Source organism: Miniopterus schreibersii (assembly GCF_964146895.1).
Source record: "Miniopterus schreibersii genome assembly, chromosome: 13".
In the NCBI taxonomy this organism is placed as follows: domain Eukaryota; kingdom Metazoa; phylum Chordata; class Mammalia; order Chiroptera; family Miniopteridae; genus Miniopterus; species Miniopterus schreibersii.
Window position 1 is genome coordinate 49,184,380 of NC_138113.1, and position 13,580 is coordinate 49,197,959.

Consider the following 13,580-nt stretch of genomic DNA (forward strand, 5'->3'; position numbering starts at 1 on the left):
CCTCCCACATGTGCCCTGACCTGGGCTGGGGATCCAGCCTGCAACCCAGGTTCGTGCCCTTGGCTGGAATTGAACCCAGGACCCTTCAGTCCTCGGGCCGACACTCTACCACAGAGCCAAACTGGCTAGGGCTGTGTTTATGCTTTAGATTAGCAAAGATTGGAAAGGCTGCTAATGTCTAGGTTGGTGAGAGTGGAAAAGAGGCACTTGCTTGCTATTGGGAGAGAAGTTGGCATGGTGCCTACAGAGGGGCAGTTTGGTAATACAGCCCATATGAAAAATAAAGATGTGCATAGTTTTTGTCCCCAAATTTCACATCTTGGCATTGATCAGATATTAATAATCGATAACAGTTGTTTAAAAATGAAAGAATTTGTATCAAGAAAAAATATCATGAGCCCATTAGTAGTGATGAGAGATATCTATATTTATTGACCTGGAAAGGTTATTTTTATCATTTTTTTAAATAAAATAAGCTTTTTATTTTTTTTAATCCTCACCTGAGAATATGTTTATTGATTTTAGAGAGTGAGGAAGGGGGAGAGAGAGAAAGAGAGAAACATCAATGTGAGAGAGAAACATTGATCTGTTGCCTCTCGTTCGTGCCCTGACTGGGGATAGAACCTGCAACCTTGGTATGTGCCCTGACCGGGAATGGAACCCGAAAACTTTTGGTGTAGGGGATGAGCCACCTGGCCAGGGCTGGAAAGGTTATTTTTAAATGAACAAAGCAGTTTGCAAAGCAGAATATATAGGATGTTCCTGTTTTAAAAAATCTGTTATGTCTATTTTTGTGTATGTGCAGAGAAAAGTTTGGGATGATATATAATGTCACAATAATTGTGTTGCTGGTTTTACACCTGAGGTGTTAACCAGGACATAAACATCACTGTCTTTATTTCTCTATAACTGAGTTAGCTAGTTTTGGCTCCTAAGGCCCCAAACTTCTGATTTCCTTTTGAAAATCACTCAGTCTCTTGTTTAATGCTCAGCCCCCGGCCGAACCCTCCTTCCCCTTCCTGGGAGTGTGTACAGATTGCCCTGTCATGGGGAGAGGTGTCAGTGACATGCTCTCCCTGGTCTGCGGGTCCCCACTGAAGCGTCGCTCATCTGTGCCTGCGTTGGCTACACATGTCTGACTTCTGCTCCTCTCAAGGTGTACGAATTCCGTCAGCACTTTGTCCCCGATCCTGGGTTCTTGTGGGCCCACCATTTTGTTCAGAGCCGATTCTGATGGTCTCTTGGGCCTGGGGTGTGATTGCTTTCTTGTATCATGCTGGGGGTGCCCTCTGAGGCAGTCCTCAGGTCTGTCTGTCTAGGCCCCTCCTTCAGGCTGTTCTCCTCACTCTTCCTAATGTGTTGGAGTCAGGCTTCTCTAAGAAACTCAAGTTCTCCTCGCACCACACCCTGGAAAGTGCAGAACAAGGTCCTTCTGATCTTGGGCCCCAACTTCTCCTGGGGCTTCTCTCCTGCTTTGCTCTGGGGCTGCAGGATGCTGGGCACATCTCAGGGACCCACTGACTCTCAGCTATAGCCAGTTTCTACCAACTCTCTCCTCCTGTTAGCTGGTCAGCTCCCGACGTCCTTTTATTATTTATTTATTTATTATTTATTTAATAGTATTTACCCATGTTACTTCCCCTCCCCCCCACCCCCCCAATATGTTTTTATTGATTTCAGAGAGAGGAAGGGAGAGGGAGAGATAGAAACTTCAATGATGAGAAAGTCAATGATCAGCTGTCTCCTGCATGCCCCCTACTGGGGATCAAGCCTGCAACCCGGGCATGTGCCCTGACCGGGAATCGAACCTGGGTTTCCTGGATCCTAGGTCGATGCTCAACAGCTGAGCCACGCCGGCTAGGTCTGACCTCCTTTTAAGTGAAGCCTCCTCTTCGTTATCAGGAGCTCATTCCCACGCTTGTTGGTGCGATAATCTATTAATGCCTCCCCTCCTTCACGGTTCGGCTCATCTTCCCAACCAAACTTTTAAAAAATGTTTAAATACTCTTCTTTAAGGGACCTTGGTCTTGCAGTTGAAATAATGGCTTTCAAGACAATAGACTGCTGTCGATTTACAAAGTCTACTTAAAAGGTTAAGTTCAGAGGCTGAGGATTTGTATGTTGGGCCTTTCCTCCAGAGCAGGTTGTCTAGAAATACCCCCTTGTACTTGAGTGGTGGAGGGATGTGGAAATGGACTGAAGAGTATACATCCTGCTACAGTGCTCTCCTGGGACTAGAGATTGTGGGTGATTCCCACTCTTGTTTGGTCTGCAGTTTCTGAGTTTTCTACAAAAAACATGTATTTTACAATAAAAAATAAAATGACAAAAGTTCTTTTGTAAACAGAAGGACACTTCCAGGCATTTAGGTCTTTAATGCTAAAAGCTTACGTATTCATTTTTCTGTGTATTTTGATTTTTTGGTACCCTAACGAGCTCACCTCATCACAGTGAATGGACTCTGGGAGAGGGGAGGTTAGAGGTGGGGGCCAGGCTGGAAGCAGTTATAAGGGAGGGGTAGTATGGCATCTGCTTCATCATCAAGGAGGGGAGTGGGGTAGGCCCCCATTCAGCTACCTTCATGAGGCTGTGGCTTCTGCAGCATCTTAAAGGTCAGTGTCTTTTTCTTTTTAGTACAAGGGAAAAGGACTTTATTAGCAGTGGTACATGCTTTGCATTACATAGGAACCTCTTCTTAGCATGCACAACACCAACTGAACTTTGAGTAGCTAAATCATAGCAGAAATCGAATCAACTTGGAATTTCAAATAAAAGTTGGAAGTTCACCTTACAAAAAGAGAAAAAGAAAACCCCTTTTTACATCTTAAACAGCAGAACATTTTAAACATGAAGGTTTGCCCAGTCACCTTCCCACCATGCTTGAGTCTTTGATCACGCCAGAGATGACCTGATTTAAATTAAAAAAAAAAAAAAAAAGTTTTGTTTTTTAAAAATTGTTTTTAGAGAGAGAGGAAGGGAGAAGTTGAGAAAGAAACATCGATGAGAGAGAAACATTGATTGGCTGCCTCCTGCATGCCCCCTACTGGGGATGGAGCCAGCAACCTGGGCATGTGCCCTGATTGGGAACTGAACCTGCGACATCTTGGTGCATGGGACCATGCTCAGTCCACTGAACCACACCGGCCAGGGTATGGCTTGTGTGTTGTTTTTTTAAAAAAGCTTAAAGATTTCATGTCCATCTTTTATGGCACTCTATGTTCTCACTTTATTCTTCTGAATTTTGAATTTTGTGAAATGCTAGCAAAATAATTGTAAAAGCTACAAGTGTCTTGCATACGTGGAGATCGAATGAGGCAGGGCCCAGCTTCTATCCCACTGTCCTCTTGGAGCTGCCGAAGGACCGTGTGGCTGACGCATTCACCTTGGCCCAGCCCTGCGGGGTTGATGAGAATTGGGCTCCAGTGGGGTGGGAAGGCTGGTGCAGACTGGTGCCCCTTCTCCAAGCATCCTCCAGAAAGACATTCCCTGGCCATGCGTCCCACCCAGACAGGATGGGCAAGACTGACACGGGACCGAGGGCACAAGCTGCAGGCTCGTGTCACCAGCTTAAGGTCCTTTTGAGGAAAGGAGGTGGGCATGGGAGTGAAGGCTTCTTTTCGGTGGGGGCAGGAGCCTGAGGAGGAGCCTTGTCGAGTGGCAGGGCTCTGGAGTCCTGGAGATGGTCTCACTGGACCTCCCTCGGCTCCCCTTGCTGCTGAAGAGAATGAGGGCCAGAGAGGGGGCAACGTATCTTTCCTGGGGACCTGTGGCCAGCTGACGGTAGAGTTGGGACCAGAGCGCAGGCCTCCTGCCCTAACACACTGCCCTTCCTGTTTCAACAGGGATGGTTGGCCCAAGTCTTACTGGTGCTGGGAGACCTGGGAGCTGGGGAAAGGCAGCTGCCCCATTCTTCTGGGCAGCTCTCTGACCCCTAGGTCCCCCTTGCTGTCATCACTGCACTGGTCCCTGTGGGACAGGCCTGAGTTGGGGCAGACATTTCCTCCCAGCTTTCTCCCCACTGCCTCCCACAGGTTTCAGGAGCAGGGCTGGGCTTCCGCCTCAGATGGAAGAGGTAGACTCCAGGAGGTGTAAACTCCAGGAGGGCAAGGGGCTCATTGTTTTATACAAGGGGCCCCTAGAATGTTGCCTGGCTATAGGGCACTCACTATACTTTTAAAAAGTAAGTGAAGAAATGAAGAAATGACCATTGTGTTAGGGGCTGGCTCTGAGCAGGATGTGAAGTGGACCAAGCTTGATCTCAAGGGACTTCAAGTCCACTTCTGTTCCTGTCCCTCTCAGGGTCACTTTTTTGTCCGAGGCACCTGGTCACAGGGGCTGCATGTGACCCACCTGTCTATCCTAAGGTGCTACCTCTGACTTAGACGATGACAGTCAGAGAGAGGGAAAGTGTCTCAGGAGGGAGAGTCAGGTGACGGTGGACTTCCTGTCAACATTTTTGGGCAGCAAAGTCTGATTTCCTCTGAGCTTCAAGAAAGGTTGGCCCTGGTCTGAATGCATCAAGTACGGAAGATCAGGGAGTCCAGGGCGAGCTGTGAGAGGCCCTCCGTCCGAGCCTTGAGCTGTGGCCTGGGAGGGGATGGAGCAGCCCGCAGCCCTGGCTGCCTCTTCCTGCTTGGGGAGCAGAGGGCCCCTCCTGACGGCTGCAGGACACACCCCATCCCTCCCTCGAGTTGGGGCCTGGACTCACCTGGCACAGCTGCGAGTCCTCATCAGAAGTTGGAGTCCTGAGAACACCGGAGAGGACTGAACCTGGCAGCACACGCCCCCAACGCCTGCCACGGGGACACGTTAGGGCCTTAGGCCTCGCACTCCATTCCCTGTCCCCGGCTCTGAGGGGGACTGGAGGCTCCTTCCAGAGGAGTGGCTCTCCCTGCACCAGCCCCCAGGTGGGTTCTCTGGGTGTGACCTGGACCTCTCAGGCCACTCCTGAGCCACGGGGGCCTTTGGGCTTAGAGCTGGAGGAAGTGGGATGCTTGTCTTAGGACGCCTGCCTTCCACCCCCACCAAACATACCAGCTCCATGAACAGCCCCATCCCACAATGCATGTCAAGCCACACTCCTACTCCGTTATGCCGCCCCCTCCCTTCTTGGACTCCCCTTTTTTTCATTCTTTTGTAGCTTTTTCTTGCCCCCTCTCAGCCTACCTTTTCCATATTAAACCAGTGAGGGGAGGTGGCTGCTCTGGACCCAGGGAGGAGGGTCTCTGTGGGTCATGGGCCAGAGAGGGTGGGGCCTCTGGGAGCTGAGGACAGTCCTAGGACCATCTGGGAGGGGCGGGCACACCTGGCAGGTGGTACGGGCATCCCAGCCCCTGGACATCAGGCTCTGCAACTGCACCGAGTGTTGTTCCACAAACTGCTCACACTGAGGAAGGAGAGAGACACGGTGTGGGTGGACCCAGGCCCACTGCAGGGCGCTCGTGCCTTGCTGTCCTGGCCTCTCCATGTATCTGGGTCACTCCAGGGCTCCCTCTGACCTGTGTAGGTCCAGGCATCAGATCCCTGAGCAGCTGGCATGGGCTGAAATGTGGGTTTCTGTGGGGAAACCCAGGCAGAAGGTCAGAATCCTAGCTACCCCCTCCCCCCCATTCCAGTTCTAGAAGAAATCTTAAAGCTCATCTGATCCTTGAGACATGATGTAGTGGGTGGTGGGGGGCCCTGGAAGTTCTTGACCAAGAGAGCACCATGCAGAAAGCTGCCTCCTAGGACCTATCTCACTTATGAGGGGGGTTTACTGTCATCGACTCTTAATATTGGGACTCTGGGACTCCCCAGTGAGTCACATCAGGAGGAGGAATGGGGCTGGAACAAGCGGAACATGGAGAAAAGGCCAGGCCCTCTCCTGCTCAAGTTGGCCCTGGTGTTACTCATTTAATAGGTAGCCGGCCTCATACTTGGTCCACGAGGGAGTGGACCTGTTGGTCCTCCGAGCCCACACCCTTTGTCTGGAGGCCAATCCTGACCGTAGCAGGCTTTGCCCTGTTACAGTCCCATCATCGTTTGGCCCAGGTCCCGTCTGAGCTTCTCAACAGCTGGGGTCTGGCCCGCTCCATGCATCTCTGGCTGGGAAGCCTTTCCTGGCTCAACCCTCTATCTCGGGCAGGCCCTGTGTCCCGAGTCCCCATGGCCTGCCCCGCACCTTTTGCCTGTCCAGCCAGAAGTGGAGGCAGGCCTGGTGCATCGCTTGTGGCATGGCCTGCTCGCTGCTGTTCCCTGCCTGGGTGGTCACAAACACGCAGAAGCGGCACTTGGAGTCTTGTGGTAGCCATTCTCCCGGCAGGGACCCCAGAGCGGTGACATCTAGACAGGAAAAGGTCAACGTCACCTTGCACAGGTGTTCAGTTCCTGTCCTCTCTGGGGCAGGGGGACCAAAGAGGGAGGGGTCATGCAGGCCTGGGAAGGGGGGTGGGAGTGGGCAATGGAGGGCTGGTGCAGTAGGCTCACCTGGGCCAGTGCCATCCTCGCTGGAGCACCGGAGGACAAGGCCGCAGACCAGCTGGGGCAGCATGCGGCTCATCAGCACGTCCAGCAGGATGATAGTGTAGCGCTCGGCCAGGCACTGGCAGATGCCGCCCGCCACCAGGGGTACCACGTGGCACACTTGGGCCACAACGGGGGCCAGTACACCCTGGGGTGGGGCCGAGAGAGGGTGGGGTGGAACCTTCCTTTGCAAGATCTACTCTGTGCTGGGCCCAGCTGGGCACCTTGTAGACATTTCCTTGTTCCCTTCTGAGAATTATTATGCTGTTTACATACAGATAAGGACACCGAGCATCCTAGGGTCTAGGGGACTTGCCCAGAGTCAATAAGTGAACACAGGAGCCAGGCTGTGGACTCAGCTCTGACTAACGACTGAAACTGCTGAAAGGGTCACAGCCAGTCTAGAGATGTGGGCGCCTCCAAGGTCACACAGCCTGGAGGGGGGTGGACCTACATCTGTGTCTTCTCCCTCCTGACCCATAGGACGGATTAGTCTGTGGCTCCTGGAGCCAGCATATCCCAGGTTCCAGGAGCTCCGGGAAAGCCAGGAGCTTCTCCACTCATCCCAAGTTCAAACACAAGGTCTGAGCTGAAGGGCAGGGCGGGAGGCCCCAAGAACGCTGGCTCATGTCTTCACGCCTTCGTTCACTCAACCAATACATGTAAAGGACACGCGACAAGCTGCCCCGCTACGAGTAGGCACAGGGAGGTGTATTGGCGTCATACCGTCCAAACAAGTACATTTCACCAAATGTACCCGCCTGCTTGCATGGGAACCCACACTGGGCCTCCAGATGATCCCCTCCTGTCAAAGGCCGGCCTATCCACTTGTGCACTGGGCTGCACCCCCCCTTCACACGTGTCCTCACCCTGCATTATCTCTCTCCTTCCTCATTACTTATCCCACGTGCCCACTGATTGGTCTCACTGGCATGTGAACATGCTAACATGGTCTCCGGCATTAGAAAGCCTCACCCATTCTCTGCTCCTCTTCCCAGAAAAACATCTTGAAAGACTTGTCCATGCTGTCTGCTCTACTCTTTTCCCTCCATTCTCCTTGGAGCCCACTCCACTTGGGCTTCTGTCCCCATCACTCCTCTGAAACAGCTCTCAAGGTCACAACAACCTCTGTTGCCAACCCCCTGGTCATGTCTTGTCTTGATCTCCTGGCAGCTTTCAGCCCAGGTGACCACTCCTTCCCTCTCCAAATGCCTTCTTCTTTTGGCTTCCATGACATCACGCCACGGTGTCCCCCTACTTCACTGGCTGTCCTTCGTCAGGCTCTTTTGCTGGCATTTGCCTTTGCTTGGCTGAGACTCCCCCTCCACTGTCCTCACCATGTCCCTGGATGATCCCACTCATTCCCTTGGATTCAAATCTTGTCCATAGCCAGCGGCTCTTAGGTTGATGTCTCTTACGTGACCTTTCACCTAAGGCTTGGGTGTTCGGCTGCTTGCCTGACATATCCTGTGTGTCACCCAGGCATCTAGACTTAACATGGGTAAGAAAGAACTTATTTTTCTGCCCAAGTATGTTTCTTCTCAAGTCGTCCATCTCAGCTGTTGGCATGACCAAAGACCCGGTTCCTCAAGCCAAAATCCACATCATTGAGTCCTCTCCGTCCTCACTCCCCACGCCCCTTTCATCACCAAGTCCTGTTGAGCCGACCTCCCAAACATAACCTGTCTACCCTTAGTTCCACCTCCTCTCATTTCTGTTTCTGCAGCAATCTAATTACTCTCCTTGCCTCGTTCCTGCCTCTCATCTGCCCAACGCATTCTTCAAGGAGCAGGAGAGTGGGCTTTCCCAGTGTGAATCAGCTCATGGCATCCCCTGCTTGAAACCCTTCACTTAGCTATAAATTACATTCAGAATAAAATGCAGTGTTTCTTAATTGGCCTTACCTTCCTGCGTGGCCCTGCCGTGCCTACCCCTCTGCTCCCTTCTCTGACCACTCTCCCCCTGGCTTGCCCGCTGGAGCCACACTGGCCTCCCTCGAGCTTGCCAACCGTGTTCTTGATTGAGGCCCTTTGTCTGTAAGGACCTTGTCGACCTTTAGCTCTCAGCTCACTGGTCACCTCCTCATAGACTCTTCCTGACCAACCAGCCTAACCCCCACTCTCGTGTCACTGTCCATCACATCACTTTTTATATATATTTTTGGCTGGACAGGGCAATCTGAGCTGCCCTTCCCTTGACCCTGGTGACCCTCTCTCTGTGGCCACACCTGCCCACCCAGCCATCCACTCACAGCCAGAACAGCCCAGCCGGTACCCAGCAGACCTGGGTTTCCCAAAGGGATCTCCTAGGTCTTGCACCTGTGAGAGGCCACCAGGCCCTGATTATGGGTCTCTAAGAGGGTGGCCAGGCTCTGTGAACACAGCACTAAGGAAAGCCAAGTTTGGAGGTGATCAGGGGGTCGTTTTCTACAGGCACCTTTCCTAGGATGGACCAGCTGCCGCAGCTCCTAGGGACAGAAGACTAAAGGAGAGTGGCAGTGGACAGCATGGGCCCAGCCGCTCCGGGGACCTACCTCAGCTGCTAACACAGGTTGGGCTATTGGTCCCAGCAGGTGCTTCCTCAGCCTGGAGCCTTCGCCCCAGAGTCTCCTCCTCAGAGTCTGACTCTTGCCACCTCCTCCCTCACCAGTCTGCATCCTAAACGTGCAAGCTGTTCCAACCCCTACCTGGACACCTCTCCACAATTGCCCACCCTATATGAGACCTGAAGTATAAGCAGCCTGTTTGGAATTAGTGGCTTTGTGGAGAGCTGTAGCCAGGAATGTAGCTTGGGGTCTGCTCAGGGGCTTGTCCAAAGGGTGGAGAATTGTTTTAATTCTCTGCTCTGAACCTATCACTTTCTGGAAAAAATCTCTCCACCACAATGCAGACTCTGGAAAACAGGGGCCTCATCTGCTGCTGTGAACCCTCGGTGACCGGAGGGCTTGCCCATCTGCGAGCGGCCAAGGGGGCAGAGCCTCTCCTCACGTGGGCCCCATTTCAGGGCAGAACAGCACCGGGCGGTGATGGTCACTCCAGGCCTGGAAGATTCCCAGTTTGCACAGGTAGAGAAGGGAGTCCACCTGTGGAAGTGCTCCTTTTGAAAAGTTAAGGCACCTGTTCTACAGTGACCACTGGGGATGCTTCTCCATCAGGTGCTGAGCTGCTGTAGGACAAGACTGGGTCTTGCCCATTTTTGGGCTTTGACACTGCATAGTGCCTGCCTGGCACAGAGTGGGGGACTGACATTAGTTGACTAAACTCTAGCCCTGGCACCTACTGGGCCTGAGCCTGAGCTCCTGGGCCTCTGGGGTGGGGGCAATGCCCCTGACCCCCTGAGGAGGTGTGAGGAGGGGGTGTAAGGGGGCAGGGGAAAGTGGAGCTGTAAGGGGCCTCACCTTGGGAATCACAGCTTGTATCCGCTTGATCAAAGTCCTGCAAAGCCAGCAGAAGGGGAGGGGAATGGGGAACTGCTCCTCTGAGAGCTCCTAGGGGAGAGAAAGACAGGTAGAAGTGGGGTTGGGCACCAGAGAAGGCATCCCCCAGGCTCTGCCTCCTCTTCTGCCCCTCCTACCTCAGGTCTTACCTAGAGCTGCTCATTTCCCTTCCAGTTCTGCTCCCACCCAGGGTCCAAGTGCTCAATGGCCTCAGCTGTGTCCTAGCTCTCTGGATCCCCACCTATCTGGTGTGAGGGGCCAGCAGTGTGGGGCCTCTCTCACCTGTGTCTGAGGCCTGGGCAGTGCCTGGAGGGCCCCAGGCAGCCTAGAAAGGACCTGCTTGCCCAGCAGAAGGTCCGACAGCTCTGGCTCCTGCCCTGGCTCTGGACGACCATGTCTGCACAGGCCCAGGTGCTCGCAGATGGCCCTTGGGTTCTAGGGAGCAACGCAGGATGAGGGTGGTTGGGGGGGGGGGGGGGGGAAGGAACCTATTCCTGTTCAGGCTGGCTCAAGGCCTCAGGGACGAGGGCCACTGTCTTTGGGCCTGGAATGGGGGGAGCTGGCTGGCTGGGGCTGTGGTTTAGAGCTCATGATGGAGCTGGAGAGACAATAAGACTGAGACTGGGCCATGTGGAAACTCTGGGGCAGGTGCCTGGGAATGTGTGTGAATGAGCGTATGCATGTGAGTGTGTTTGCATGTGTAAGTGTGTAATGGGTGGGTTTTACGTGAGATTGAGTGTATATGTGAGTGTGTGACTGGGAGTGTTTGTGTGAGGGTGTAAGTGTGTGTGTGGTGTTTGTGAGTGTCTGGGCCCACCAAATAAAGCTGAGCAGATGGGACAGTGAGCTGGGCGCCTGGCTGAGGGGCACTGTGTTTCCTGAGCCGACTGTGGGTAGGATCTGAGTGTGTGGTGGGCATCTCTGGGCCTGTGTGGGCATGGAGAGTTGTGTGGGCATCTCTGGGCCTGTGTGGGCATGGGGAGTTGCGTGGGCATCTCTGGGCCTGTGTGGGCATGGGGAGTTGTGTGGGCATCTCTGGGCCTGTGTGGGCATGGGGAGTTGTGTGGGCATCTCTGGGCCTGTGTGGGCATGGGGAGTTGTGTGGGCATCTCTGGGCCTGTGTGGGCATGGGGAGTTGTGTGGGCATCTCCGGGCCTGTGTGGGCATGGGGAGTCATGTGGGCGTCAGGTAGCAGGCCCTCACGATCTGGCTCTGGAAGTAGTCGATGACCAGCGGGAAGTAGATGTCGAGCATGTAGCGGCACTTGGGCACCAGCAGCTTCAAGGGGAGGACGTCGCACTCTTGCTCCAGGAACTTCCGCGTGGTGTCCTGGGAGGCAGACGGAGGCCGCCGAGGATAGAGAGGGACAGTGAGCCTGGCTTCCCTGAGGTCAGCCTCTGCTCAAGTCCCCACACACAGCCTCACCTCCTGGCAGACTGGTTGCCCTTTCCCCAGGGCACTGGCATTCAGAGAGGGCCAAGGAATTAAGTAGTTGGGCACAGGCAGGGACCCTTCCCCTTCACCTGGCCAGCAGGTGCCTGGAGTCCCCAGGCAGCCTCAGGGCTCACCCTCGGCCTGGAAGAGGCCCCTTTAAGAGGCTACCCTCTTCCCCCTGCTCTGTCCCCCATCTCATGGCCCCAACCGTCATCCAGGGCCTGGGCCTCATCACCTGGAAAACGGCCTCCTTGGTCATCTTGGTGAGAATGAGGACGATGTCGTTGCACTCCTGGCACAGGTCATCCTGGGGAGGGGACCCCCAAGGTGGGGGGCATGAGTGGAAGGCATGCTCCCAGCTCAAGCAGGTGAGGCTCTTTCAGGCAGAGGGTGTTAGGGCGCTCCTGGCACGCACCCCACCCCATCCCAGCCCCTATGGGGGCTCCAATCCCCCAAACCAATCCAGAGCCTACCCAGCCTGCTCTCTCCCGGACCCTCAGTCCCAGCGCATCCTTGGGTGGTACTCACGGCCTCAGCATGTCCCCAGGCCTCCTGTAGGCAGTGCCCCAGTGCTCTGCACTGCAATGCTTGCTCCAGGCTTTGGCACCAAAACTCGGGGCCCTGGGCACAGGCCAGGGATGAGATGTTCCCTACAGCTTCTGTTTGGGGCCAGAGCAACCTTGGGATCCAAACCACACCTGGCACCCTGACCTCACCAACCTCCAAACCCAGTTTTATTGGTTATCTTTGGCCATTAAACACGCTGGAGTCAGACAGCTCCGGGTTCCAACTGCTCTAACACCTACCAGCCGCGTGACGTTGGACAAGCCCTAGGGCCTCTCTGAGCCTCGGCTCTCTCATCTTTAAAATGAGGCTAATATACAGACGAGGGAAGGGGCTGGCGCAGAGCCAGAGCTCAGTAAGCGGCGGAGGGAGCCTTGATGCCCCTCAACACCTGGCCCCAGGCGGGAGAGAGGTGAGGAGAAGCTGGGGAGACTCACCAGCACCTGGGCCACAGAGTGTGGGCAGCAGCAGCCACAGCAGCAGGTGTGACTTGGCCATGGCACCTCCACTGCCTGGGCACTCTGCTTGAGGCGGGGCCCCTATAGCTTCAGGCTGGGGTGTGGGGGCAGGGCTCTATAGCAGCAGCAGTGACCTCAGTGTTTGCCTTTGTCCTGGAGGGCCCTTCAGGGACTTTGATTCCACCTCTTCCCAGCAGCCACCCCATCCTGCCTCCCCTTCCCTCCCCACCTGATGGCTGTTCCTGCTCCCTTTGCCCCCCCCGCCCCCCGCTCTGACTCCCAGGCCCGGACACTTGGCTCCCTCCAACCAGGAACCTCTTGAGCCTCCGCATCTGGCCCCATCTCTCTGAGCTACAGCTTCTACTCCAGGCCTCTTGGGCTTCCTCTGCTCTTGAGCAATGTTCTTAAGAGCTTCCTGCCTGGCTCTTGACCCAGGGGAAGCACCGGAGGGGCAAACTGGACCCTCCTAAGCCAAATACCCCCACGCCATCCTTACCTTTTCCCCCCAGGAAACTCCTCTGTTTCTAGGACACTTGGGTGACCTTAGTCAGAAGTGTTTACATGAAACAAAGAGGAAACTAAATGCCAGAGAGTCTGAGGCAAGGATGTAGGGCTGAGATTCCTGGAGTGGCTATAGGGCAGCCCTGTCCAGGGGATGTGCCGTGGCCTCTGGGCAGGGACTGGGGCACGGCTGATGGTTCAGGAGAAAGAAACCGTCCTCTGCAGCTGCAGAGCACTCAGGCCAGGCCCCACTGGGCAGGGCAGGCCAAGGAAAAGCACACTACGTGACACTGGGGCAGACGGTGCTGCCAGAGGAAGGACAGCATTAGCTCCTGGCCTTCACTGGGTGATCAGTTTATCCGATGGCCGAGGAGCTCTCTAGACTCTGGGAAGTGTTCTAACACTCACGGTGCTGTCCGGGCAGGAATTAGTACTATGATGAAAATGGTTGGACACAGGGTGGTCAAGTGATACCCTCAAGGTCACACAGGAATCTGTGTTGGCCTCAAGCTCTTGTCAGCACGGCAAACACGGTTGCCATCATGAGAATTGACCAAGAGTGTGTGTAAATGTGTGACCAAAGGTTGGGAACCCTGTGAGTTGCACAAAAGCTTGAGAAGGGGGGACTGAAATGTGCTTGTAGTTTAGTGTTAAACAAATTGTGTCCTGTATGAATACAATCAGGC

At 54.4% G+C, this 13,580-nt stretch overlaps 1 protein-coding gene across 26 annotated transcripts; it reads right to left on the reverse strand.

Moving 5' to 3' along the window:
• Window positions 1–1,615: 1,615 nt before the first annotated feature.
• On the reverse strand, window positions 1,616–12,773 carry SFTPB (surfactant protein B). 26 transcript variants are annotated; one of them, XR_014000115.1, is made up of 12 exons: window positions 12,373–12,757; window positions 11,900–12,030; window positions 11,607–11,678; window positions 11,141–11,266; window positions 10,220–10,372; window positions 9,899–9,988; window positions 6,466–6,649; window positions 6,161–6,321; window positions 5,499–5,556; window positions 5,306–5,386; window positions 4,709–4,793; window positions 2,340–3,394 (listed from the first exon to the last, which is right to left on the reverse strand). XR_014000115.1 is itself a non-coding variant. In XM_081156047.1 (11 exons), exons 1-10 carry the CDS (start codon window positions 12,431–12,433, stop codon window positions 4,731–4,733), a joined length of 1,122 nt encoding a protein of 373 aa, XP_081012173.1. In that variant the 5' UTR covers window positions 12,434–12,741; the 3' UTR covers window positions 1,616–3,394; window positions 4,709–4,730. The 26 variants fall into 26 exon arrangements, 13 of the variants coding, with proteins under 13 accessions (XP_081012173.1, XP_081012183.1, XP_081012174.1 ...); XR_014000116.1 differs by having other exon boundaries at window positions 2,340–3,715; window positions 12,373–12,548; XR_014000117.1 differs by having other exon boundaries at window positions 12,379–12,443.
• Between the last annotated feature and the right edge of the window lie 807 nt (window positions 12,774–13,580).

Bases quoted from the DNA above. Each gene is read 5' to 3' on its own strand.
- SFTPB (XM_081156047.1), bottom strand. From the start codon at position 12,433: ATGGCCAAGTCACACCTGCTGCTGTGGCTGCTGCTGCCCACACTCTGT. The intron at 6,322-6,465 runs GTGAGCCTACTG...TTTCCTGTCTAG, and splicing joins CGAGGATGGCACTGGCCCAG to ATGTCACCGCTCTGGGGTCC. The intron at 4,794-5,305 runs GTGTGCCCGCCC...TCCCCGTGGCAG, and splicing joins ATGCCCGTACCACCTGCCAG to GCGTTGGGGGCGTGTGCTGC.